The following is a 27,478-nucleotide window of genomic DNA, read 5'->3' on the forward strand; positions in this document are numbered from 1 at the left end:
GTTCACTTAACACTTATAAAAATAAAAGATGATGACAAAAATTTTCATATTAAAATACGATGATTTTTTTTTTCCCTCATGAAAATGGTACCATTCAGCAGCAAATAAATACCCATGATTTTAGTAACAAAAACAACTGACATCACTCATATGCACTCCCTAGCTTGGAACACAAATCATTATCTCTGTTAACAGCTTCTACATAAACAGTGTCTGCTAGTCTTCACACCTGCCTGGAGAGTTACTGTGAACGTTGATGCATCCCACTGCTGCTCCCAGCTCTTTGTCTCTAAGCACCACATCACTTACACCCACCAACACTCCAATTGAGCTGCTGAGAATCTCATTAAGGAAACGCAGCTTGATGTCTGCAGCTGCTCAGAGCTCCTAAACTGCCTTCCTCATTAAATAAGTGCCATCCTGCATCCACTCCCTCTGTCAGAGGCATATTGGGTCATTCCTCATACACATTACATTTTCCCTTTAACCAAAATGAAACACTGAACATAGCCTTTCTGTTAATCTAGAAGGGATTCCTTTGGGGTTACTTTCTTCTTCCTTTACCAGTCTAGTTAAACATGATAGATTCAGGGTCCTGATTTGCCATCTGAGCCATATGTCTTAATACATCCTTTTTAGTTATGATACCCAGCAGCCTCCTAGAGGAGAAAAGGAAAGGAAAGGTCAACAATCATCTCATATATCATGCTTTTTTCTTTTTTCACCCTGTTTGTTGTCAGGGACATTTTGTGAGTGCTCCCATATAACACTGTCCAACCCATCCATTCCTCAATGATTATCTTTCATTAAAAGCCATTCTCACCTCGCTTGTTTCTACTCTTCCAGTCGTGATCATTAAGATAAATACTTTGTTGTATCTCTTTTTGTTGGGAACATGTCTGAGTGAGGAGCTGGAACTACTGACACTGTACAACAAAGTAATGATTCCTTAGGCTCAGGCCACAGAGGACCAACAGTACAAAACCAAGGTGCCAGTGCCCTGAGCTAGGACAGGGAGTTTAGTTATACATGAACTGAGCTAAAGCACTGACTTTCTGAAACCCTCACTGCCTGACAGCATAATTTCTTCCATCTTTGAATGATAATTTCACATTTTTATGATCCTAGATGTACTATATCTGTCAGGAAAGATGAGGCCTATGGGATATCTAGCTTCAGGAATCAAAAATTTCCTAATCCTCAGTGTTCAAGGGCTTTTACTCCCAGTCTTTGAAGGCCACAAGGGACTGAAATTTGAAACTATATCATTATTACAGTTTTTCCACCTTTCATTTCATTTAGGTGCTAGAACTCAAGATCGAAATTTCTAAATCCAGACATCTAAAAATCAGGACTTAAATCTGTGTCCCAGTAATGGCCCTTACTTTCTTAATGCTAAGGACACTACATCAATAGTAACAGTGGATATGTAATATTTCGAATAACAAAAAAGGATTTTTGAAAATTATGTCTCTGGTTTTGCCATCCCGTTGTAAAGTTTCTCCTTGCCACTAGATCCTGTGATGAGCAGTGATCCCAAAACAGCTCAGATCCTGGAAATACAGGATGTTATTTCTTCTGCACACAGAGTAGCTTTTTACTCTTCTAATTCCACAATTTCCTGCACTACAGCTGTTTATGTGGAATTTTGGTTTATACACCTTTCCACTTTCCATTAAAGCAAGCTGAACAGCATTTTTTTTTCCACTGACATCTTTATCACAGTTTTCACAAGCATCTAATCTAGCTGGATGTCTAGGAACAGGCATGCCCTTTGCTAACAATACTACTTGCCAGATCTACCTCTGTTGAAAACCGAATGGAGTCAAAACGGTTTATTTTGTATTATCTTATCTAACTGACCATACAGTAAGGATTTGGGAGAACAGAATGAAACATGAAACCCAGCAATGGCCATTTTGGTTCTGATTGGTTTTGCTGCCCTGGGGAGGCACTGGGCGTGCGTCCCTTATTCTTCCATTCACAAAACAGAGAAAATCAAAATATTCACTTGACTGTCTCAGAGTTGCTGATTGATTAGTTACTGTCTGTGCTTTAAATTGGAGAAAAGGTGGTTTTGTTAATGCTGAAGAAAATCTCCAGAGATCCTCTAAACATGCTTGACTTGACATCTACTCACCCACTGCGAGTGACAAGACACTGCCGGAGTCCAAGCTTCCGGAAAATATCTACCACGGTTTCCATGGGCGTGTGGTCAGTGACAGTGAAAGGGCTCAGGTTGAGAATACGCCGCAGCTTCAGTGGGTGGGGGCTGTTGGGGGGCAGTTCTGGTGGGTCTTCAGTGAAGTACACGATGGAGTTGCTCACCACCCCATCCTGACGCTGTCTTGCATTCTCTGTACAAAAGAAAGATCAAAGTAGACAGCGAGTTAGGCTTGATAACCTTTAAAAAAAAAAATCCTCTTTTAGAAAGCAAAGGTAGCAATAGCTCTTTGTCTTTTAATGTACTGAGGTCCCAGAAGTTGAGGTTCCTGAGAAAACTTGAACTTCCTTGAGACATTGTTCTCTCAAAGCAAATATAAGTGGTATTTTTACAAACACATACTTTTGCTTGGTTTGGATAATGTTTTTCTGAATAAACACGCGGATCCTTGCATCCATACATATCACTAACCCAATTTTTGCCAAATTCAAATGGTTGTATGTCATTTCCTCCATTGTGAGGACCACAACAAAAGCTTCTGTTATATGCCTGAAATAGTGGAGTCAACAGCTTATGTATGGTCCCAGCTGGTTTAGGGCAGTATGTTTCTTCCCAGACTTCTCAGTGGAGTAGGGGAAATCTGGACTTGGTGAATGTATTTATAAACACAAAGCTAGGCAAAGACAGATTCACATCCCAGGAATCTGGGGGTGGTGTGGGTGCCATGCTAGACCATCCCACCTTTCACGTATGCAGGGTGAATTTTGTGATTTTACATTTTAAGTACTTAAATAAAGTTTGCATATCTAGATTTTAAAGGGGTAGGGGAAAAATCAGCATCCTACTTAAAGGAAAACATTAAAGGGAGGAACAATGTATAGCAGAACAGTATATAGCAGTATAGAGTTTGATACCTTTTTCTGAACAGTACAGATTTGACCACTTTAAAAAGTTCAAAAGCTATCATTTATACTTTGATCCAACTACAAACTGAACTTAACACTGCATCTGGACTTTACATGATCAATATAAGCCTTTTACTTTAAAGTATACTCCAACAAGAATTCTTATCATTGAGGTGGTTTGTTTTCTTTGTAGTGTTTACCCCATTTCTACTCAACACTACAGGGTGTGACCAATATATGAGATGGACTTCCAAATGATAGACAATTTCTGTCTCCCCAGAATAAGCACAGAATGTTTCTGGCCCTGAGGGCTTAACTCTTTCTTCTTTGGTTTTTTTTCATTTTTGCATAAATTCTTGCAAGTGGTTAGAATTATTATCTTTGATTAATATAGGCTGCTTCTGCTCTTGAGAGGTATGGCAAATCAGACATACTCAAAGCGTATGTGTATATTCTTGGAGCATATTGCCATCAATCAAAGTGCATAAACCTGCTCCTGTGACTTGTAATGTGTAGACAGTAATGGTTTCCAACATGTTCCAGCTGCGTTTTTTTCCCTTTAATGATCATTGTCTTGTAATATTTCTGGAACCGGAGCAGTGCTGGCTCAAACCTAGTATCAGTACAGTATATGATTTTCAACCTTCTCACCCCACATATTACAAGCCCTATTGCAATTTATAGGAATCATGCTAACATTGTCTCATCTTGTTTTGATTCATACACCTAATTTCAAGTGTGAACATGGCTGCATAGCTCTTTGATATACGATCTGTGGTAAGAGGTAACATTAATCAAACTGAAGGTAACTCCGACCCTTTGATAAAACCCCTTGACAGCCAGCTATTTCCTTCCCAAAGCTGCACCCAAAGCAACAGGCCCAAGCACTTCAGTTACCACACTGCTGTTCCCAAGGCAGCAATGACCCTGGACAGCAGTGATTAGCCAAAGCCATGACTTCACTCTTCAAAGTCAAACACCTCTCTGGAGAAATTTGAATGATGTAGTACTACTGAGCAAATTCAGTGGCATCAGAAAAATGGTGGACTTTGTATTGCAACTTCACTGGATGGGGGAGTTAAGGCAAAACAGAGGAGATCCTTTTTGCAGCTGGTGGGTAAGAAAAACAGATATAGCTTAACAGAAATAGCAAAGCAAATGGATGGCGATGTCTGGTTTTACGGAGTAATCTATGCAGAAGGCTCTTGTCATAGCTAGAGAGTGAATTAGTTCTCCTAAATGTGAAATGACCTCTCATATTCAGGAGTTCACAGTTCACAGCCTATATCAACTATATTGCTCTCTCAACCCCACACTGGGGAAAGTATATCATACAGGCCACCTGGCTTGTGGTCAAGGCTGCCTTGTGTACGATGGCTCTGAAGCTGTCCAAATTTTAAAAAGCTTTACAAGGTCAAAACCTCACCTCCTTAAGACTGGAAAGTAGGTGCCATCTAAAATGTAGTCACCTCTGAGGCTGTCCACCTCTGATTCTGTCTATCTATCTGGCCTGCCTGTCTGCCCAGCAAGAACTGGTGGAAGGACATAATCCTCCTGAAGGCACTTCTGAGCAATCACAAGTGGCATCGGTGGATGCATTTCTACAGCTTGCTTTGTGCTGCACTTAATAAGGAAGAAATTACATAGGTATAAATCGTAAGACACAGATCTGTATGTGAACAGGTATTTGATGTGAAACTCAACAGCTATTGCTTCATTCATGAAGAGAGAATCGGGATACTTCTCCAGGGTATTCCATGGACCACTGTGCTGCTGATGCACAATTTATTGGGCCAGAGAAAGAAGCTGAAGCTTCTTGGTTGAAAGCATATCTCTACATACTATAACATGGCATACAGAGCTATCAAAGCTAGCTCAAACTGATGAGGTATTCTGCAGGGCAGTGAAAGAAGAGCCAGTGGTGTGGGCCTGTCTGCTTTTCAGGAGACCTCATTCCCTGGCTACAGGCCTGCGCAGATGGGGTTGGACCGTTCCCAGGCGTAAGTCCAGTATCTCTGGATGCTGTCAGGCTTCAGCAGGAGATAAGAACCCCAACTGGAGAATAAAAGATGCTTTGCCACATGTAGCGTTTACCTCTTGGCAAGTTACGTTATAATTAAAGGAGACATAGTGTATGACTCCATGAACACAAGTATGAAGTAAGCTGAGGTGGAAGTTTGCAATGTTAGCTATTCTGTGGTAATGAAGATCAGTGACTTCTGCAATAAATTCAGAAGGCCACTTTGGCCTTCAGCAGAAGTGAATTAGCTACTAAAAAGTTGGTAGCATGGTACAAAAGCAATGTTTTTCCCTGCCCTGAACTGGAACCATACACAACGTCTTTCGGAAAAGCAAAACCAAATACAGATATTTAAGTCAGAAAGACTTAAGCAATACTGGAAAAGACACAGGCAACACTGGAAAGATTAACTGTTTGTCACAGTCAGTACAAAATGACACCAGGAACTGTCATAACCCAAGAGAAAAAGGGTCACCGAAGGTCCCTGACAACTGAGGATTGTAGGAAAACTTATCTATGCAGAGAAGTTTTTTATTTTAAATCTCAGTTCTGCCTCAGATCCTATGAAAGAGGCTCATAATTAGAGCCGATCAGGAGACAGTACAGTACAGTTTTCCTCTGGAAATTGTGGGTGTCAAAGTTTTCAGACAGGAAAGCCTTTTGATCTAAAATATTCACTGAGTTTACTTTCAACTGATTTCTTTCTTATCAGTGCACAGCTGGACATTTTCACACATCTTCTAGCAAGCCTGTTCAGCCACACTGCCATTTATGGCCTGACTCAAAAGATGTAAATTCTCAGGCTTGCTTCGGACATTATCCAATCATTCTGTTTTTAAAGCCAGGGCTCTACATCTTCACTCTACACAGTTTTCCCACTGGCATACCTCCCTGCAAAGAGGATGCAAACAGTTATGAAGTTAGCATGGCAATAAGTGTTACAGACACAACATAGCACAGAGAGTGGAAAAGCCAAACACAACACAGGGTATATACATCTAATGAGGGATTTTTTACTTCTCACATGGGAATGCAGAAGATATTTGAAAATCATTAGCAAAAGCGGGGTGAAATACAAACTATTTTATAAATGGTATCAGTTCCTGGCATTTACACATTTGGTGAAAGTTCAGACACATATTTGCATTCTTAGCTTGGCTGTACAAGGCATCTTTTATTACTCCCAAAGGAAGATTAGCCCTCTGAGAAAATCAGTTGTTTGAAAGGGATATTGCAGCTAGCAGCCTTGGACTTCATCTTGGTGTTTTTAAAATCCTCTTATACTGAGATTGGCATAAAGAGGATTATAACTTCATGGAGACTTTGCCTTTTTTCTTTTTTTTGGAGGAGGTAGGAAGGAGCAACAAGCGACAGTGGGTGTTTAATGAAAAAGTTAGATTCCCACTCTCCTTGAAAGTTAAACCACAATTGTACAATTAAGGGAGCTGTAGAAGTGGCAGGAAAGCCTGTGTTGTGATAAATTAATGATAGAACTTAATGGAAAATTAATTGAGTTCATAAACAGCTTTCTCTAACTGAAATGACAACAACAAAAAAATGCTACATTTTTGCCAATTTTCATTTATTTTCTTCTTCTGAATGTAGTACCGATGCAGCACTGATGATGTTCTGCTTTTGGATAAGAAGAGGGGAATCAAGTCGCAGCAGTGTCCTTAAATAAATGAATATAAATTTTAGGCCAAATCTCTGAGACAGTGTATTTTTACATCCAGGAGACAAAAACAAAAATGCATTTTTTTAAAAAGTGCTTTAGAGAGCACTGTTATTTCAAATTTTATTTTAACTTTGTGAAAACTGAGCAGGAAAGTAGCCCTGATTTTCCTCCATAGATTTTCTTTTCTAAGGAATATGGGAGTTTCCATGTGAGACAACAGCTTTTTAAAGGTGTCTGAAGCAGAGGGATGAAACAGGCCCATGCAGAGAGGAATAATTCCATGTCATGGAGATTTGGATATGCCAGACATTCCATTCCCCTGGAAAGTGTAAGACAATCATGCTTAGCCAGCAGCTTGCCTGCCTGCCCAGCTGGCCCTCAGCACCACAGGACTGCAGAATTGGGAGCATACCATAGGGTTCATCTGCCAAACTTGCAGATCTCTACTTGTCTGGATGCCCTGGGTACGGGGAAGGTGGGAACACCTGCTTTCATCCAATATACTTGTCTTTTCAATCCCCACCTAGCCATCAGGTCAACCAGGAAAGGGCCTGATGGGTCAAAACCCATAATGACCCAGATCAGGCTCTCTGGCAATCAGCCAGCTATACACTGGATGCTTGACAAAACTCAATTATCTTTACCAAACAACATCCTCCACTGAAAAGCTTCCCACCCCTTCCTACAGCAAAAGGCCTGCATGTGAGAAAAATTGAGATAGTGCAAGAGAAACACAGGGACTTGCACTTAGGCACAGGATGACACAGGTTCACAGCTGCACCAGCTGCTACCAGCAGCCCACGGGTACCACAAGAATCTCAGCACTGCAGTGGCTTTTCATCTGGTTCTGACAAAGCTTCTGGCCACATGAGTCAGGTTTGTCTCTGTTGTCTCTAGCGGAACTGCACTGTACTGTTGTGAGTGATGACAAAATTAAGCCCTCAAAAGTCAAGCCCACAGAAATCTTATCAGGCAGAATGTTGCAATAGAAAAGCTTGCAGCTATGGGTCCTGGCAACTAGTAAAAGCCAGACTGGGGGAAAAGTTGGGTTTTGTTCTTATTCATCCATTCGTGAAGACAAATGACACTGGTAACATTCTACTCTATCAAATCAAACGTATGTAAACCAATATTCTCTACTCACTTATTGCAAGAATCAGCTCTCGTCTCTGTGCAAATCCAATAAGTCTCTCTGAGTCTTTTGAAACTACAACTGGGAAGCCATTGTAGTCAGTCTCCTTGATTAGTGTCTCCACATCCTCCACCGTCATGCTGTCCTGCGTCAGAACAGAGAGAGGAGCTTCGCCACGCCTTGGTCTCATCACGTCCGTTGCCAGAGTGCGGTGGGTGAATTCGTCTTTCACATCCAGAAATGGGTAGCCATTCAGGTGAATGTGAGCTTCGTAGATCCCTTCTTTCCCAAAGGCATCTGCCACCCACTTGCTCGTGACTGCTGCAGCCATAAGAGGTACGATATACTCCAGGCCTCCGGTTAGCTCAAACATGATGACCACCAGAGAGACTGTCATTCGGGTAACACCACCTGCAACAAGGAAAGCAGTCAAGTTTCCCTCAGTGCTCCTGAAGTATACATGCTGAGAAATAGATTTATATTTTTCAGTCTTACACTCAAAAAAGAATGACATTGTTCATGCCAAGTACTTTGCCCTTATACATTGTGAAGTATTTTGTTGGGGTTTTTTTCACTGAAAAAAGAGATTTCTCATCTACTTCAGTTTTTATCAAAAAGATTGAGTGAACTTGCTCAAGCCAAAGATGCTAACATTGACAGCAAGTATCGAGCTACCAAATCAGAAAGCATGCCAAAAAAGCCCAGCTATCCTGCCATTAGCCCTCTAAAATGACCCCATGAATCAGGTAAGTCCTGTGGCTAGGGTAGGTGGGAGTGCAGCGCTGGGGAAGCCAAGAGCTGGCCTTGACATCACCTTACCTATCACATTCACACTGAGGAGACAGCCAAGCATTATCTCTGGGCAAACCACAGTTACAACACACTACATAAGGATAGTTCAAGGCCACTGCAAGAGCTATATCACAGCTTAAGCCATAGCTTTTGATATCAGCATAACATACAAAACTTGGTTTGAGGCCATCTAGACACACAGACATAGACAGTGTTGTAGATGTATTTTTCACTCTTGTTTTCCATATTAATTTAATAAGCAAGCTCCTTACTCCTTCAGTTTACATTAGAAGATAAAAATAATCACCTAACTGTAGACAAGCGCGTATGTATCATTGAATTATTAGGTAACATTTCTTTGCCTCTGTTCAAAAGGTAAATGTAGTAACTCTGCTATTTTTAGGCCTCAAAATACAGCACCAGTTTAGAGGAGAGAAATCAGAAACAGGTCATTAAAAGTTGCTTTTAATCTAGCAGCATACAGGAAAATTATATTGTTGATTATTTAACATGATGATCCAGATATGACTTTCATCCGAGGAATGTCTTAAACTTCTGACTCCAAAAAGCAGAGGGCAGATACCAAAGTAAGGTTTATTTAGTGCTTACTCTACACCTCTTACTCTGAGCAAGACAGGTCGGGGGCTTAAGAACAGTAAGATTCATCCTAGCTATTTTAATGTGCCTACACAGCTGTAGGTATTCACATCCAAAGGGTTGATGCAGATTACCCTTCTAATCTCAATCTCCAGAGAAAAATAGGCACCTTTGAGGCCCAATTAATCTGTTCATTTGCCTGGTTGTAGATGCCTATTGCCAGATGTATCTGATCTTCCCAGTATCTCATTTTTCTGTTTTGACTATCAACACAGCTGGCTCAGATGTTGATGTCTACATTATAGACATTAAATTTAGAGAAGCAAATCCCACCCTTCCTTCCTCCATAACTGATTGCACAAATGATCCTGCTTTTCTAACAAGAAACTGAACCCGAAGCTTTTCCAGTACATCTCTGAGTACATCTTTCATTCCAAATCCACCCATGTGTTATATCTCCCCACTATCATTTTGTCATCTCATGACAGGATCAACAACAACAGAAAGAGTTAGAACATTCACTTACAGAAGGGGAAATATATGATAAGGCAAAAACGTGTTTAGATGGTATGCTTATACTATTTCTGTTACATCTATGACTAGAAATTTCATATTTGCTTTGATAGTAAACAAGTAATTCCTATTAGATCAAATAAATCTTATTGATTGAATATACTCAGATGTTAGCCTGTAGTCAAAACTCAAACCAAAAGACAGCTCAGTTGACCAGAGTGTGACACACAGCTAAAATAAGACCCAGAATTTTTACCTCTGTGTAGCTTAAAATTTGTGCAGATCTGAGAATTTTGTCCCCTGCACTGATAGAGAGCACAGCCTAAACAAAGAAGTAGCTTTAGTCCAGCTACAGTGGATTTCATTACATCAAAAGGGAAAACAAATAAACAAGTAAAAAGCACTCTTTCTTGGAAACCTGTAGCATAAGGGTTTTTTTCTGTACTTCTTTGTGCTTTTTGGCAGATTACAAGGAGTAGGCAGGCGTTGGTGACTGAAAGCCTCTCTGTTGTTGACTACCTGGCAGATCACTGGAGAGACTTAGAGGAACAGCCCTTTACACCTTGATTTCAACCTCTATTACATCTAGAAATATCAACATATCTCCTAACACAAACACAAAGCCCTCCTAAACAATCTGTAGGTCCACAAACATCAGTGTTATTCACACACAGACCAATGATCAGTAGATACTGTACCCAAGCAAGCTGCTGCTCCAACCATAGCATAAAGTCCTGGTGTGACGCAGTCTGCCCCAGGTCTGCACCAGTTCCTGAAGATGATCCAGTCGTGATGGTGATATGCCAGCTGTTCTACTCCAATCCCAACCATCCTGCCAGCCATGGCTCCAACAGCCATGCTGGGTATGAAAAGGCCTGAAGGGATCTTGAATAAAAGACACACAGATGAGCACCTTGACAGAAACGACTAAATGAACTTACTGATGAAAAAATATATTATTAGCAGTAGGAGAACCCAGTTTCATTATTAAATGCCAGCTCAGAAGGCCATATAGCCTTATGGCAGCCTACAGTCATGTTCCCCATGGTCTGAGATAGATTTCTGCAGTGACTCAGTTTGCATGGCTTCACTTGTATTAATAGCTGTATAAAACATTCATGCATTTTTAAAGTGATTTTGATTCCTACCTCCTGCATCACACTGAATTTGCTACATAAATGGTGTTTCTGAAAAACAGTCTGTTTTTCAAGTCAAGATGCTCCTGTTTTTGCCTTTATTGCTTTCTCAGTAAGAAGTCAGGACCTGCTGCTGGTTCTGACAGGGGCTTGAGAATAAGCTTAACTGAAAATACCATGATTTCACCCACTACTACATGGAGTCCCTTATAGTTTTGTTACTACGCTGATCTAAGTCACACCAGTTTTAAATTAAATCAGAGGCAGCAATTTCTTCATCTCTGTTTGCTCCACATTTTCCATGAAGCTCTATGCATCATTACGTTATTGTCTGCTATACAGACAAGTCACAAATCATTAAAAAACAGTATTGAAATGAGAAGGAAAAAACCCCAAAACATCCACTTTGCCTTGGCTAAGTGTATTTCCCCTGCGATGTCAAGTGCATCTGCAAGTTGGAGAGAAATTTCCTGGTGAAGAAGACAACTCAGATCTGTGGCAAGGATTTGCATGGAGGTTTTGCTGATTTTAAAGAGGAAAGACTGCTACATCTTTTTTAGTCTGAAAACACACTTGGAGCTTCCTAGAGAACTAAACTAAGAGCCTCAGCATGGCCCAGGGTGTTCAGAGTGACAACAGCAGGCACTATCTTCCCCACCACACAGTGTTAATTTTGCTGATATAGTTGTGTTGATTCCTCTAGATTTGGTGGGTAAAGCTATTTTCTCTGTTCTTTTACAGAACAGTTGAAACTGTCAATTCCTTCTAACCAATTTTACAGAGCGGGAGAACAAATAAAGAAATAAACTCCAAAGTTTTTAAAATGAACAAGCACAACAACTGGCTGCCAGCCATAAAGCAGTTTCTGCAGTGAAAGGAATCTCATTTCAAGTCCTTCTCCAGAAATATTATACCTGCAACATCCAAGTGATCTTAAACTCCCACTTGTTCTCCCTGCTCAGGAAATCAGCAGGACTCAGTGACTGGTTCTGAGTGACTTTCTACCATTCAGTAGTTCTGGTTATCAGATGCCAAAGCACAAAAGAAAAGCAAAACTCTCACTTCCTACTATTATTTCAGGCAACAGATCTTCTAAAAAATGGATCCTCAGATCAAGCACAGCATTTAAGAGAAAAATTAGATGTTTTAGCTTTGAGTGTGGTACAAAATATATCATATAACTCAGAAAAACTGCCCTTCATCTGCTGCAATCAGATCCAGAACTAAATGCTCAGATAATGGGAGCTGTAGACAGACAGATATGTATTTTATCTGGGCTCTAGCAATCAGATAAGTAAAACTCACCACAAACAGCTTTGTATATATTGAAAGCTTGGATAAATCGTTCTTGGACATTTCAGCACTCGTTTATGGCAAGGAGAATGAGTGGAAGGAAAAAGATGCAAATCCAGAATAATCAAACCATACATCCATCAGTCGTCCTACTCATTCTCTCTTTTTTCCAAGCTGTAGTGCTTAAAAATATTCAAACCCATAACTTTTCAGGTACTTTTATATTTTTGTGAGGTTCAAAATGTGTAAAACAGTAAATTTAAAACTATTACTTCCCTGAGCATAGCTACCTTGAGGCACATGAAAATGTTAATCCAAGAAGACAAACAATTTAAAGAGTCCATATCCCTGAGAGAGCTGAAAGACAGCTGCAGTGGGGATCGTCTTGAAGTTGCTTATTGGCAACAGTGGATTTAAATTCCCACCCAGATTTATTTTCCATTTAATAAAACCATGGATACCTAGAAGGCGGAAAAGCAGGGCTCGTCCCTCTGATGCAACGGGCGCCCACAGAGGAAGTTGCTGGTGGATGGGCAAACCAGCAGGCATCCCAAGCACACTTCCACGGCTGGGTGTAGGTGAAAGGCACACAAGCCCTGCCAGACGGACCTCAGCTGCTGACAGCAACCCCTCTGGGCCTTGTGCTCACTGCAGTTTCGGCGCCTGTCCCCAACTTACCTTCATGCCAAAAGTGAATATGGTGATGACAATTTTAAACACCAAAGCCAAGGCGAGCTGCCACATGGCGGTATAGACTCCAGGACCAGCAGGTCTGTCAGGAATGTCATCCACTGGACGGGTCATGTTTGGGTCATTGATGTAATCACAGAGCTGCGAGGACTCCAGGGCACCGCAGTCATTGAAGAGCTCAGAGATCAGCTCGCTGGTGCTCCTCCGGGTGTAGGGGTTGGGGTAGGCGATGATGGCGGTGATAGCCGTTATCACTATAACTTCCAGGACTGGGTATTTCCCGAGTCTGGTGGTTTTTCGTCTCCTGCACCAGGCGATGTTGCATCGGATGAAGAGGGTCCCCCAGAGGCCACCGAAGACACCGAGCAGGATGAAGGGGAAGAGCTCAGCCATGTACCAGGGAGTGTGGTACTCCACGTAGAACAGGACCAGCCGGCTGTTTCCAAAAGGATTGATGGACCTCAGTGTGAAGGCAGCCACAAGAGCAGCAAAAAAAGATCTCCATAGGGTTTTCAGAGGAAAGTAGTAGCTGACCTAAAACCAAGCAGAGCCTGTAAACACTTGACTGAGTGTGACAGAGTATTTGCTTTAATTGTCATCACCAAGTCTTTCATCTGTGACTCTACATCTGACTTTACTGGAAGCACTAGTCCCTACTTCAGCCAAGGAGTGTTCACAAAGGGATCAGAAAAGGCCTTTTCAGATTTTGGATAGGGAGCAGCAACCAGTTAAAAGTTGATAAATCTAAATCCAAAGTTGCTGGCTAGAGATTATAAGATGGATGCTTAAAAACTTATCCTGCATGATAACAAGCTAAAAGCCTTCAGTACGGGGATACATTTCCAGATTGAATCATCTCATTTGTTTCCAGAAAGCCAGTGCCTTTCTCTTATTCAAATTAGGCTAAAACACACGGTTATTTTTTATTACTAGAAGTCAAGGATTGCTTTAGGAAAAAAACCCAAAAAACCAAATGTGGAAATATTTGAAAAATAAGGAGGATTCTTAGGAAAAGGTATCAAACAAAAATATATTTATTGAAATAAGTGAACTGCCAGGTCTCACCTCTTCCAGACTAAAAAGCACGCCTCCAATTGGAGCCCCAAAGGCAACAGAAACTCCCGCGGCAGCTGCAGCTGAGAGCACCTGCAAAGCAAATATTGACGTACAAGGCGTAAGTCCTTTGAAAAACTAACTATCTGGACAGGAAAATTCAAGATGATTTGAGCCAACCTCACCTCTCTCCTCTTTCCTTCATTCTTGCTGTACTTTGAGAACAGGCTGCTGAAGAAGTTTCCGCAACAACAGGCCACGTGGACTAACGGCCCCTCTTTCCCAAGGCTGAGGCCTGAAGACACCACCAGAACCAAGGTGACTGTTTTGATTAAAAGTGTCCACTTTCCCAGGTAGCCCCTAATAATGAACCCACTCAAGATGGTTTTTATCTGGAAAGCAGGAAGAATATGTTGAAGAGCTGGAGAAACCTTGTCTACTCTGATCTTGCAAATGGAGTTAAAACCTCAGTGGGGTTAAAAAGAAATATAAAATGGATTGCAGGCTGCTTGCAAAGAGAAAGTGATGGAGAGAAAGAAACCATAGGTAGGGCAGCTTTCCCACAGTGATTGCTGAACAGCGGTTAAGCAGACCACAGTTTTACTGTTGTTATGGGTGGTCCCCCGCTTCACCAAGGAGTCTTACAGAGATCAATGGAAATACGAAACTGTTACATATCTCCTTGGCTTACAGGATCAGAGTTAAACTAGACCCAACCTTAACAAAGCAGGAAAAAAGCAAATAAACAACCACAGACTTTTTCCTAGTTAAAACAAGAGGGAAAAAAAGTTCTAAATATTTGGAATGGCCATGCCCCAAAAGCATGCAAGTATTATAAAATGAAAAAGTCCAAGAGATCTTATTTTTATACATTTCCTCTTAATTTTGTATGTGAGTGGCTAGAATAGATCACAATGTACATGCATGACACACAGACTGCAGGGTGGGATTTGGGTTTGGACTCTACACACACAAGAGTATTTTGAAACATGGAAATTATTGGAATAATTCAAATTATTTGTGATGGGTTTCTTCCTTATTGGCTATGAAGCATGTGCCTGTTTCTCCTAAGGATGAAAAAAAAAGTATGCTGAGATTTCTAAAATTTGGGCTGTTGATTCTTTCTGCCAGATTTCTCAGTAACAATCCATGTGGTTTTATAGCACTTTGAACAAAAGTCTACCCTGATTTCAAAATTTTTGAGTAGTTATACTGCTTGAATGTTTCTCATTTTAACAGCTTAAATTGGATTGAAGCTGAATATATAAAATATTGAAAACCAAGTAGAGATTTTGGCTGCTATAATGCTGTCATGCAAGCATGACATGGCCTACAAGGACACAGGTTGCAGAAGCTGGACAGAAGAGATGCTTTTCAGCACCCCAAATGACAAGCATGTCATGTTTTTGGTAGCTTAGTAAACCTTACATTTGTAGCCCTCCTTATTTATTTTACTTTGGCTTTATTTAAAGCCTAGCCTAAAAAAAAAAAAAAAAAAAGTTGTAACTGGCCCAAGACATTTAATCCAAGGAAAATTCTATATAATCTTCCAGTGAGTATGTGTCTCAGCCACAAAAAGTTGGAGTCCATAAAGCAATGACTGGGAGACGCTGATTTTTAATTCAAGCTCTGGCAATGAAGTAGTACATATAATAATCTCTCACAGTGCCATTTAAATATTTTCTAGTATGGGCACCATAAAGGCATGCTAGTCAAAGGAATGAAGGTGGATGAGATGGAATGACAATCATCTGGTTCCTACGCTAGCTCATAGTATGGTTCTGGGATGGGAAAAGGTAACAAATTATATTTTCTTCATTTTGTTTGGGTTTTGGATATTCATCCACAAAGAGAAACTCACCTCTGGGATTCCAGAGCCACAGGCATAGGGAGCAAACACTCTGACCAGGGAGACTGCCAGGAAAGCAAAACATAGAGCCCACATAATGTATAGAAAATAGTTTAGAATGTAAGCACTTGCACCCTAGAAAAATAACAGTAACAAACAATGTTAGACAATTGCAGTTTGGTAAATCTCATGCATCTTCTAGGGATCACAACAGCATGGAACCTGGACTTTTCATTTACATGCTACCTGCTGTTTGCCCTCAGGAAGGACAAATGACTTGACATACTCCAACAATTTTATTACCTGTGGAAAGCAGCAGCATGTTAATATATACCTAACCCAGACCATACAGCCTGCTTGAAGGGACCCAAACATCTTAAAAAGAGAATGTTTCAAGCACTAAAATATTAAGCCAACCACAAAAAGTTCCAAAATGTCCAAACAAATCTGTCATAAAGGCAAAAGTAATTGCTGATGCAACAGCCCCTAATGAAGGAATCTGCTGTGTTCATCTTATGGCAGGTGACAGGGAAAGAGACCCTGATACACCTTTTTCTGTGGGCTGATATTCAAAGGTCAGCTGCCCATGCAGATGCTGATCTTTTCAGATGACATCCCTTTGTACGTCAGCCAGCTCAGTTCACAAAGGGGAAGGGTAAAACTATAAATAAATTCTTTCCTTCTATATGACGCTGAGATAGGGTTGGAAATAATTTGAAAACACCATGACTTGGCAGACCCCACTCAGACACATCTCAGTCATTTTTGCCCTGATATTTAAAAAGCATTCCAGTCAATAACAACATGTGTCTTCGAGCTGAATAGCTTTACTGACAGAATGGAAATTCTAATGGTCATTAGCAACGGCTGACTGCGCAGTGCCACAGCAACAGCACAGTCAGTAGTGACCTTCAAGCTTTCTACCTGTCTCCAATGGTCAAATCAAAACTGTTGTTAAAAATCAAATACCTCCCTCTTCACAAGCATAATTTTAAAAATTAATTTCAAAAGCCAAAGTCTAGTCAGAGGCATCAAACTGATACGAAGAGCTTAAGCCTTCAAACAATCTCTTCTAGCAACTTGATGCTACAGAATGAAAACCAAGATTAACCTCAGTGCAATAAATGGTATGAATCCTTCACCTCTAAGTGAACTCTTCCTACAGGATGCAATCCCAGCTGCTCAAGAACATCGGGGCCCCTGTCTTTGCTCTGCAGGACAGCAGCCTGGATATCAACATTATGATAAATCAAGTAGGAAAAGAGGCATTAATCAGTGGTATTGTGTCTTCAGTTAACAGACCTGATCAGGCCCTGTTCCCAGTCATAAAAAAACCCTAGAGCTGAGAGGTCTCCCTGTTTGCAAGCCTGCAAGAAATCAACCTTTAACAGCTTGCTAGCCTCATTTTCCAGGTGTCTGCCCAATTGAAAAAACAGTAAGGGAACCACTGCCCTTAGCCTTTTGGGTAAGTTTGAAAGAAAGGCAACTTGTTAAAGTCCTCTGGTGCTTGCTGAAGTTAGCAGCTGGCTTTGCTGATAAAAGCAGAACTGCAACATGATGCCATCCCCCAATGCCCTGACACTAAGCATGGATCCCACTCTTACAATGATTGACATCCACCTATAGTAACCATGGATCTTTGTTGCTACAGCTGAAGATGGTCTCATTTCCTCATGAATGTCTTCTCTTAGTGCTTTCAATTGCAAACAGCTATGGCAATATTTACTCTTCCTCTAGAGAAAAATCCGGATACGTTGTCCCAAGACAAAATTCTCCTGTCAATGTGAACCTGGAGTAAGTCCAAAGAAGACCAATGCCATTACAGCAATTTCACCTTACAATGTTGAACAAAAGCTGCAGTTTGGGTTCTAAAGTCACTGGAGTCAAATTAACTTTGTTTCTTTTTACTTCCTCCTCTGTCACACCTGTAATCACACATACACCTACAGCACTGTGGCAGAACCCCACCAGAGTCTATAGGGCCAGTTCAGTCTTATCCCTTGGGACAGTCTTATTGTTACATTTTCCAGATATATGACATTCTCCAGATCCAGTTTCAGGAGTTTCTATTGATTAATAATAACAAAACCTTTGGGAAGTGAAGTAGCAGTAACTCAGGGTAGCAACTGGTTCATTTCTCATTCATTACGTGCCATTTCTAAGGCCCTGAATCAGAAAAAAATCTAAAACATGTATAAACTGGAATCAGAGATGAAAAACGCTCACCAGCAGAGATGGTTCTGCTAAGACCCTTTCCACTGGTGGCTCACAGGACTCACCCTGGCAGCAATCCTAATGAAGCATGCAGGGGAACTGAGCAAAACTTTGTGTTTTAGTTTGAAAGACCTAGCAGTGTTTCAGATCTGGAGTCAGTCCAATTTAGGTACAGATGAAGCACAACTGAAAACAACCCTCACAAAGTCAGAATACTGAAATAAAGCCCATCCATCAGGATACCATCCATGGCTGACCAATGCTTGTTTTCTCCAGAGGCCAAAAATGCTATTCTGACTTGACTTGGCATCACACAGCAGATGTCTGCCAGTGGACATTACAAATCGGGAAGTGGGTTCCAGGTATAGAGGGGTTTCCTTGGTTTGTAGGTCTCAGCTTCGTGACAAGAGATCCAGAAGCCCTGGGATGGGAATCCAGTCCATTGCTGGATCCAGAGTCACCAGCGATGGAAGACATGGGGCTCTTTCCTCTGCTCTGCAGGGATGCAAGGCACCAGAAATGGGGTCCTCAGTTCCACTAAAGTTGAGGTTAAGACCAACCTGGATCTGCAGAATAACGAAGCTCCGGATCACCAGATGCTAGCTAGCTGAAGTGGGTGGCATCTAATGAGCTTTAAAACACCCACTCCTCCAGTGAATTTGAGGTTTTCAAACTCCTGCATCAAAAAGCTCTTTGCCTGCTCTTTGGAAGCAGTTCAGGACCAGAGGGATGAAGGATATTGCTGGTTTACAAAACAGCAATTAGGGAGGAAAACATCGCCTGATATATTTTGGATGTGCTATTATGTTTTCCATAATAATTTACATCAAGACTCTGCTTTGGGCTTATTTTATAGGAGCACTAGAATGAAAACACTTTTCAAGAGATGCCACAGGAAATGTCACAATTCTCAGTGAGAACATATGTATCAGCTTTACCACAGCCATAAATCAGCAAAACCACAGGGAAGAACTGATCTAAACCTTAGTCCTCAAAATGTCAAATTTAGTTGGCTATGAGGAGAAAGAGTCACAGTCATATATGAAAATGAAGACACTTCTGAGCAGAAGGAAACTATTCCAAGTATGTTTTGTCTAAAACATGCTCCAAATTAGTCCTTCCATGCACTGTGCATTTTATAGGGCTGTAACCCAAATATCAGGTATACAGTGAAGCAACATGGAGGGGAGGGGAGAGGCAAAATTATCCTGAAACACCGAGTATTTTGATCCCTCATAGACTCCTCCAGAGCTACAGAAATCCTCCAAAACTTGCCCATATCAGAATACTTTTGCCACAAAACAGAAATTTACTTTTTCTATTGACATCTTTGTTGGGCTTTGCCTGGTGTTTCAATGTAACAGTAACAGACAGCTCTATTATTTATATTTACAATGTCCACTGGGCAATGGCAGCCAACAAATCTTAGAGGTGCATTTGTTTTGAGAAAAAGCCTAGAACTAAGCCAAAATTAACCTCCCCTCCCCAGCCCCCCAAGGACTGTACACCTGGGGGATGAGAAGCCCAATTTGAATATAAAGTGAGTGAAGTTTCACAGTGCCCACCTAGGTGAAAGCAGTAAGTTTTCTCAAGGATGTGCTCCGTTTATATATTTCCAGCCTTTCAGAGTAAGAGCATGTCAAACACATGCACAGGATCTCATAACACTCTCCACTTTTTTCCCTCTTCCTACTTTTTTGTTTTGGCTTGGTTTGGTTTTGTTTTGTTTTGTTATTTAAAGTCAAACATCATCCCCAGTCCTGCAACTTTATACCTGTGTAACATTTCTGCACCGTTACAAAGACACAACCACCCAAACCATCTGTTGATGAAAACCAGGGAGAACCTCGCCAGCCTGTGGCTAAGGAAAACTTGGCCCTGTGGACTGGAAACTGAAGAGAGATTTTTTTTGCCTGCAATTAAACTGTGGGAATATTCAGGAGCAGTGAGCACCCCACTAGTTTCCCCATGATCAATTAAAACTATGGAGAAGTGGGCTACACATATTCACGGACACTCTCATCTAATACTACTTGTACTGTAAACCTGAAGTGGCACTGAAAGAAACATGAATGACAAACTTGCACAGCGATGAGGATGCCCTCAAACACTTTTTTGGCAGGACCAGACTACCTCCACACTGGGAGAAGATCTGGGACAACCTCTCCAAGTCACCCAATTTATAATTACCTGGCTGGAGATGATTTATCCCACAGAAGTACATATTTTCTTCTCCTATTACTGAAAAAATTGCATTACTGGATATTATTTTAGACCTCCCCTTACATACTTAAGCCAGTTCTCTTCAAAGCCACATTCATCCCACCTCCATGACATACTCATTTTTGTCATATTCAAGTCACCTGTAGAAATGTGACAGAGGGAGGATTCAAGATCATAAATCTGCCCAAAAAGCTGACTTGTAAAGGGATCGATATTATTCAATACATTGAGTAGTTTAGGTTGAAAACAAAATATTTGGGGCTTTTTTTTAAATAAAAGTATTATCAGCTAAAAGGAGCATGGAAAAGCTTCTTTTGTCTTCACAATGAAACTTTCACTGGCTTTGCTTTGAAACAGCATTCTTTGTATTAAAAATTATTACTGTTTTTTTAAATCTAGAAATAAAATGTCTTAAAACATAAGTTTCCTATCAGTCCAGATCAGCTTTTTCCCTTCCTGTCCTCTCTGCCTGCAATTTCTTTTACTTTGGCCATCTCCCAGGGAGCCCATTATTTCCCCAGCTTTCGGTGCTAGCTAAATATTTTGCTATCTGATAGAGAAACTGCTTGGAGGGGTGTAACAAGCAGTTCTTACCCAGCTCCCACTACAACTCACAACACTGGAATACAGGAAACCCTCTTCTAACCCCCAAAAATTTCCTTTTAAATGTATTCATCAGGGATCATCCTTCTTGTTTCCATAAAATTGTGTTTAAATGAAAAAAAAAGGATACCAGCTCAGGTCTCCTGAGGATTTTAAGTGTTACAAAACAGTTTGGGTTTTGTCAGTAGACATGAAGATGACATGATCTTACAGTTTTCCAATTTCTATCTGACACTGAAGCAATAGGACCTGTCCCAAATTAAGCAGATATTGCTTGTGGAAATACCTTCTTTCCCTGCCTCCTCCCCAATGCCCTGGGTTCATTACTTTCTCTTTCAGAGGATGTCTCTGGAGGGAACATCAGCAAGTATGATGACCTGCTGTGACCCAACCCTAATCAGGTCTCCCATACCTCAGACTGGTTTACAAGAAGTTCAGACCATTTCTGCCACAGGGGACATTTGTCCCTGTCCTCGAACGTGGTTTCATTAGACGTCCAGCAGCACTGCTCGTGGCTGTACCAGAAGGCAGAGAGGCAGACACCCTCTTTCAGGTCTGTCATCCAATCCACAGCTAGATCTATCACTCCAGCCAGCGTGCCTGGGAAAAGACATGCAGAAAAAGAAACTGTGGCATTAAAAATTATGAAGTTGCAAGGCAAATATATCTAATTACAGTAACAGCAAAACCCCCCATGATTTGGGGAAGCAGCTGTGATGTAAGCATGAATACATCAAAGAACCAGGGACAATAATGTGTTTGCAAAGAAACAGCCATTCCAGCTTGTTGTCTGACCTTCGGTGCCCTCTCATAAGCTTTTATTTTAAATATTATCATTCTCATACTGACTGATTGCCACATAGGGAAGGCCTCTAAATGACGTAGGGCCCGATCTGCAGTCTGTCCCAGACAGGTGCACACTTTGACTGTAAGGAGCAGGACTTGGTGCAGGGTCTTTAAACATTGAGTAAGCTTAACTACTCGGAGGAGTCCAGCACAGGACCACCAAGATGATTTAAGGGAGTGGAACACCTTCCTTATGGGGACAGGTTGAGGGAGCTGGGCCTCTTTAACCTGGAGAAGAGGGGACTGAGGGGTGACCTCATCAATGTCTATAAATATGCAAAGGGTGAGTGTCAGGAAGATGGAGCCAGGCTCTTCTCAGTGATGGCCAGTGATAGGACAAGGAGCAATGGTTGCAAGCTGGAGCATAGGAGATTCCATGCAAACAAATGGAATTTCATTTTTCACTGTGAGGGTGATGGAGCCCTGGCACAGGCAGCCCAGAGGGGTTGTGGAGTCTCCTTCTCTGGAGACATTCAAAACCCACTGGGATGTGTTCCTGTGCGATTTAGTCTGGGTGATCCTGCTCTGGCTGGGGAGTTGGACTAGATGATCTTTCCAGATCCCTTCCAACCCCTAACATTCTGTGATTCCATAAGCTGCAGGTCTCAAACCACACTGTGTGTTTCTGGGGTGGAACAGTAGGATGCGTATGTTTTTCCTTAGCCTTCCTGATCCCAAAGCTGAGACCTTTTAGAACGATTGATTTCAGTAAGAAATAACGTGGGTGCCACATTCTGAGAGGCGAATTTAACAGAGTCGGGCTCTCGGTGTGCACGTTCCGTAGCAACCCAAACACGGGGAATAAAATGGTCCTTCAAACCCTCTCTGCACCGACCTAACCCCGAGGTGGGTTTCCCCGGCAATTTCGCAGAGCTACAGTGACACCCGGTGGCCACGGGACACAGGCACCGGCAAACTTGCCGTGCCCAGACCCCGAAGGGAAAAAAAAAAACCCAAAATAAACCCTGCTTTTCCAGGGCATCAGCGATGACAACCTGCCCCGGCACCAATAGCCTCAGAGCAGATGATGTTGTCCTCAGGAACGCGAGACCAGCAGGAGCGGGGAGGCCGGGAGCAAGCAGAGCAAGGAAGGGCAAACCTGCCTTCCGGCCCAGCTGGAAGAAAATTCCTGCAGTGTTTTTTCCAAACCCCCCTCTCACATACAATGAAAAGTAGAAGTCAACAGCATTCTTACCGGTATTCATTCATAAAATTTCAGGAAGCCGGCAATGAGCTTAAACAGAATTCATCAGCACGTCTCAGGTGGACTAAAACAATGAGAAAAGGGTTTGGAAAAAGCAAAATGCTTTGGGTTTATGTTCCCGAAAGTTTAACTTTGTGGCTCCTGATAAGAATTCAATTGCATGAAGTAGGGTTGGGGGCTGTTTCCCTTTCCCTTAACAGCTGGGGCATGCAGGTGGGTTCAAGAGCTGGTTTATTTAACCTGGAACTAAAGTTTTCTGCTTTACGTTTCTGTGAAAGAGGGGGGGGGGGGGGAATTCAAATAACTCAGGCATGTGTAATCTGGTTTCTATTCCACAGAACAGAAAAATCCCGCCAGTGCTGACAGAGCCTTACACATCAGTAGATCTTCTCACTCCCTTAAGAAGGATGCTTGTCCCCACGCTGACACACAACATGACTAGGGTAGCAGTGAAGAATTTTTCCTGTGTAGGAATAATCTGAAGGACTATACAGTTATACTAGACAAGATCACCAAAAAAGGCTTCAGAAGGGAGTAATGATGTCTGTACCAATTATTTTCTTTCATGAAGACCTTGTCTTTCTCTTGCTTACTCTTTTCCATTTCCCCAGGTTTCTATGGAAACGATGAACCATATTCTTTGGCAATGATAAATCACCGTGTTGCTAGGAACATCAGCATGCACAGCTTACTGAGCTTTGCAGTAAACTCCAAACTCTCCTCCAACTCTCTGAAAGTTTCAGAAAAGTGTACAAAGAATCCTCATCCCTTGGACCTGAGCACCAAATGCTAGGTCTCTTGCATCTCTTGATGGACCTTTATCATACTATGCAGTTACACCAGTCTTCAAAGCTCCCATCACACTTAACCAGGCAATTGAATATTAATGCTACCTAGGAGAAGGTGGAAAGGAAGGTGTGCCTTTGAATGTTTTTCCTCAGTAAAGTTAATAAAACAGAGTGAGGAACAAACATTCAGTCCTCTGGTATAACAAGCTCACATGCACCCCAGTACCTGTAGGAAATTGTGCTTAATTGTGCAAAATACTTTTGCCAAATACTTTTGGATCCACATAAGGAGGAAAATGCTGCATGTGATTTACTACACATGCTTTACAGAGAAGAAAATCATGAGGGGATGGCCAGCACTTGCAGGATGACAGTGCAATAGGGAATGCTTCACAGGACACATGACCAGGCCTAGAAGTTTTCCAGGTTCTGAATCTTTGCAACTTTAAGTGAAATTAATGGAAGTTGCAGATTGCTCAGCATCTCAGAAAGTCAAGCTTTTCATTTCTTGCACTACCATCGCTGTCTAGATTGTAATAGAGCGTAGATTTATCTCCCTACATCTCCCATCAAAGGAGCTGAACTCGTTTCCCCCTTCTAGGTAACCTGCCCAGCATGAAAAATAACAAATCACTCCAAAGCCAGGAAATCATTAACTTCATTTTAGATATTAGCCTTTTACCTCTCCCCTTTTCCTTTGGTTGACAATGACCAATACTCATCCTTTACAGTTCCCATATGAGATGCTGAAAGTTTGATTTGAAAATAAAAGTTTCCCAGGTAGACCTGTGTGAGCCAACAGCATCACCCAAGAGGGGCAGCACGGAATTGCAAAGGGGATTTCTGCACATGCAGCATCAGTACCAGAGCATTTTAGCCTTAATCTGATAGATCAGTTAAGCTCACTTTAAAATCCTGGGTCTGGGTGAATTGTGCCTTTGGAAGCCCATGGAGGCCCCTGCCATCTCCTTCCCCATGAGTCCCACCTTGCTGCCCTCCAGTACCAGCAAGGGACAGCAGAACCTGTGTGGTCCACAGACCCTCACACTCTGGGTACTGCTCCTGCTTTCCCCTTCCTCTCCAGCTCCCCAACACACCCTCTCCTTGCCTCTGGCAATGCCTGGACCCAGCTGCCCAAGAGCTCACCCAGTGTCCGCTGCAGAGCCAGACTGCTCTGCTTGTTCAGCAGGAGAAGAGGGACCATGGAGGAGCCAGGCTGGTCCATGAAATCCTGTGTGATCACAAAGGTGCCTTCTTGGAAGGCTGGCTTCTCTAAGCAAGCAATATTTCAAGTAGAGAGGGAAATGAGATGAAATGCCTATTGACTGCACTGCCAAACTCATCTCCTGCCTCCCCAAACCTGGTTAAGAAACCTCATCTACTCATCAGCAATCTACCCCACTCATTAAAGGGGTGTTGACCTTTCACTGAGGCTGAGATACTGACTCTCCATCTTTGCCCTGTCTCAGGAAAGCAGAAGGCACCAAGCACATTCCCCAGTTCAACAGCAGGCAGGAAAAGCCTACATGGCTCATCCCAGATCATGAGCACACAGGTAGTTTTGCTCCTGTAGCTGATTCACGAGTCCTCGTCCCAGTTTAAAACCAGGCTAATTTCATTTGAGTCTTTCAGATGCACCCTCGTGGCTGAAAAGGTTGCAGAAGCTGACACCTCTCCACTGCAGCTTACCCCCAACCCCTGTTCCCAAGCCAGACGTACCAGCATTAGAGCTCACCAGAGGTCAGCAGCCCTGGCTTTGAGGATTTCAACATGAGGTTTCACTGCAAGCTGGAGCTCAGACAAAGCTTCTGGGGTAATTTTACTGAAATGGGGGCATGTGAGGGTATAACACACTCTCTGTATGAGTGAGGGGATTACTGATCAGCCTGTGGGAGGTCACAAGAGCCCTCAAGGCCTCCCTCTAACTTTACATGCAAGCAGAATCCTCCGTCCCAGGGGAGGCCAACCTTGGCCTTCAGACAGAGTTCGGCATCCCTGGTAGTACACGGTCTATCTTCCTGTGCCACCCTCCCATCAAAGCTTCTGTGGAAACATGCAGGTCGTTACAAAATAACATAATTTGCCAAAAATACCACTTCAACAGTGTTTTCTCAAGAACTTCTCCAGTACTTCTGAGGCTCATTAACAACTGCAATAACTGTATTAACTTGACAGTTGGTAAGCAGGAAATTCACAACACTTGGAAATTGTGAAACTTCACATCGTGCTTTTACCAAGCAGCCTGATACAAGAGCACCCTGACATCACTAAAAAAAGCATAAAAAACAGCAGCTGTTTCAACTTGGTAAGTGAAGTGCAGCTTTCCAAGTTGGAAGACGTGCTAAACTGAGCAGAAGACAGGAGCAATTTAGGAAATTAATGAATTTGCCATCTGAGCTTGAGCAGGCTGTTAAATATGTAATGTCTGTCTGACCTGGAAGCAGATCTCAAAACAAGCCTGAAACCATGTTTTCCCTCCATGTACATACAAAGAAGATAACCCAGTGGATACAGCAATTTATAAAGCTGACCCTTGAGTGTCTGCAACCAACATTTTCCCCACATCTATCACAGAATTAAAGCAAGTGAAGACAAGAAGAAAAACAAGAATAAGTCCACCAATTAAGCTGACTTCTGTGAATCAAAGATTCAGAAAGTCAAGGTAGCCCAGCGAGAGTAAAGCACCCCGATGCGTATTTTGGAAAGCAATAGATAGTTCCTCTACTGGTGAGTAACATTTTTTCTGGGTCAGCACTCGGCAGGAGACGTTGCAAGTGGGTATTCTTATTAAGGATGGTAACTGTGCGGATGCATAGCTGCCTTTTTAGCTTGAGACATCAGTAGAGAGTCAAGGAAGTAAAAAGAGAAGCAGATGGCACCACAGTAAACGATGGTTTTTGTATACAAAACGATGGCTTTGTATACAATTTCTCTACTCTCTACTCCAACTCATTTTTTAGAGATACTCTGCCCAGGAGCACTTTAATATTTACAAACTCAAGACGTACACAACCCATACTTTTAGAAGTCCCCCTCAAGTCATACAGCGAGGTAAGGGAGGAGTAACTTCTGAAAACCTCTTGTTTTTCTCACTACCAGGATGGCTGTAACCCAGGGACCAGGATGCATCAAATCCAGACACCTTTACCTTCCTATGCAGTGAGAAGGTTCCGGGCGTAAGTGTAACACTAGCACACACGTACCTGCCAGTAGTCCTATGAGAAGCATTACAACCCATCCTGACCAGGCATCTAGCAAACTCTTGATGAACTCCCATATGGATTCCTTGCTTTTGCTTGTAATCTGAAATTAAACATATATATATATAAACATGTTGCCTATTCAGGCTGACAAAGTTTTAGCATGTAACACTTAAAACAAAACATATTTAACCTCATAGAATTTGTATACAATTTCTCTACTCTCTACTCCAACTCATTTTTTAGAGATACTCTGCCCAGGAGCACTTTAATATTTACAAACTCAAGACATACACAACCCATACTTTTAGAAGTCCCCCTCAAGTCATACAGTGAGGTAAGGGAGGAGTAACTTCTGAAAACCTCTTGTTTTTCTCACTACCAGGATGGCTGTAACCCAGGGACCAGGATGCATCAAATCCAGACACCTCTACCTTCCTATGGCGGTCAGTGTCTCGTGATTTCTCCCGCAGCCAGTCGATGGTGTGGAAGTCTTCATAAGTGCCAACATCGGGAAAAGGCTCATCCAGAAAATCCATCAGGTTGCCAGAACCGTTCATGTCTCCTGCATTGACCATATT

The 27,478-nt window shown here is 42.0% G+C and overlaps 1 protein-coding gene across 2 annotated transcripts; it reads right to left on the minus strand.

Annotated features, from left to right (window-relative positions):
- Nucleotides 1–568: 568 nt before the first annotated feature.
- On the minus strand, nucleotides 569–27,478 carry CLCN4 (chloride voltage-gated channel 4; the record flags this gene model as incomplete). Of its 2 annotated transcripts, XM_084266181.1 has the most annotated exons (11): nucleotides 27,332–27,478; nucleotides 26,901–27,000; nucleotides 21,272–21,459; nucleotides 15,832–15,954; nucleotides 14,156–14,362; nucleotides 13,983–14,063; nucleotides 12,906–13,451; nucleotides 10,497–10,683; nucleotides 7,909–8,307; nucleotides 2,141–2,357; nucleotides 569–659 (listed from the first exon to the last, which is right to left on the minus strand). In XM_084266181.1, the coding sequence occupies exons 1-11, from the start codon at nucleotides 27,473–27,475 to the stop codon at nucleotides 569–571; spliced, it is 2,283 nt and encodes a 760-aa protein (XP_084122307.1). In that variant the 5' UTR covers nucleotides 27,476–27,478. The 2 variants fall into 2 exon arrangements, with proteins under 2 accessions (XP_084122307.1, XP_084122308.1); XM_084266182.1 differs by lacking the exon at nucleotides 13,983–14,063 and having other exon boundaries at nucleotides 27,332–27,421.

The sequence above is a fragment of the Gallinula chloropus genome (genome assembly GCF_964237585.1).
Source record: "Gallinula chloropus genome assembly, chromosome: 1".
Taxonomy (NCBI): Eukaryota; Metazoa; Chordata; class Aves; order Gruiformes; family Rallidae; genus Gallinula; species Gallinula chloropus.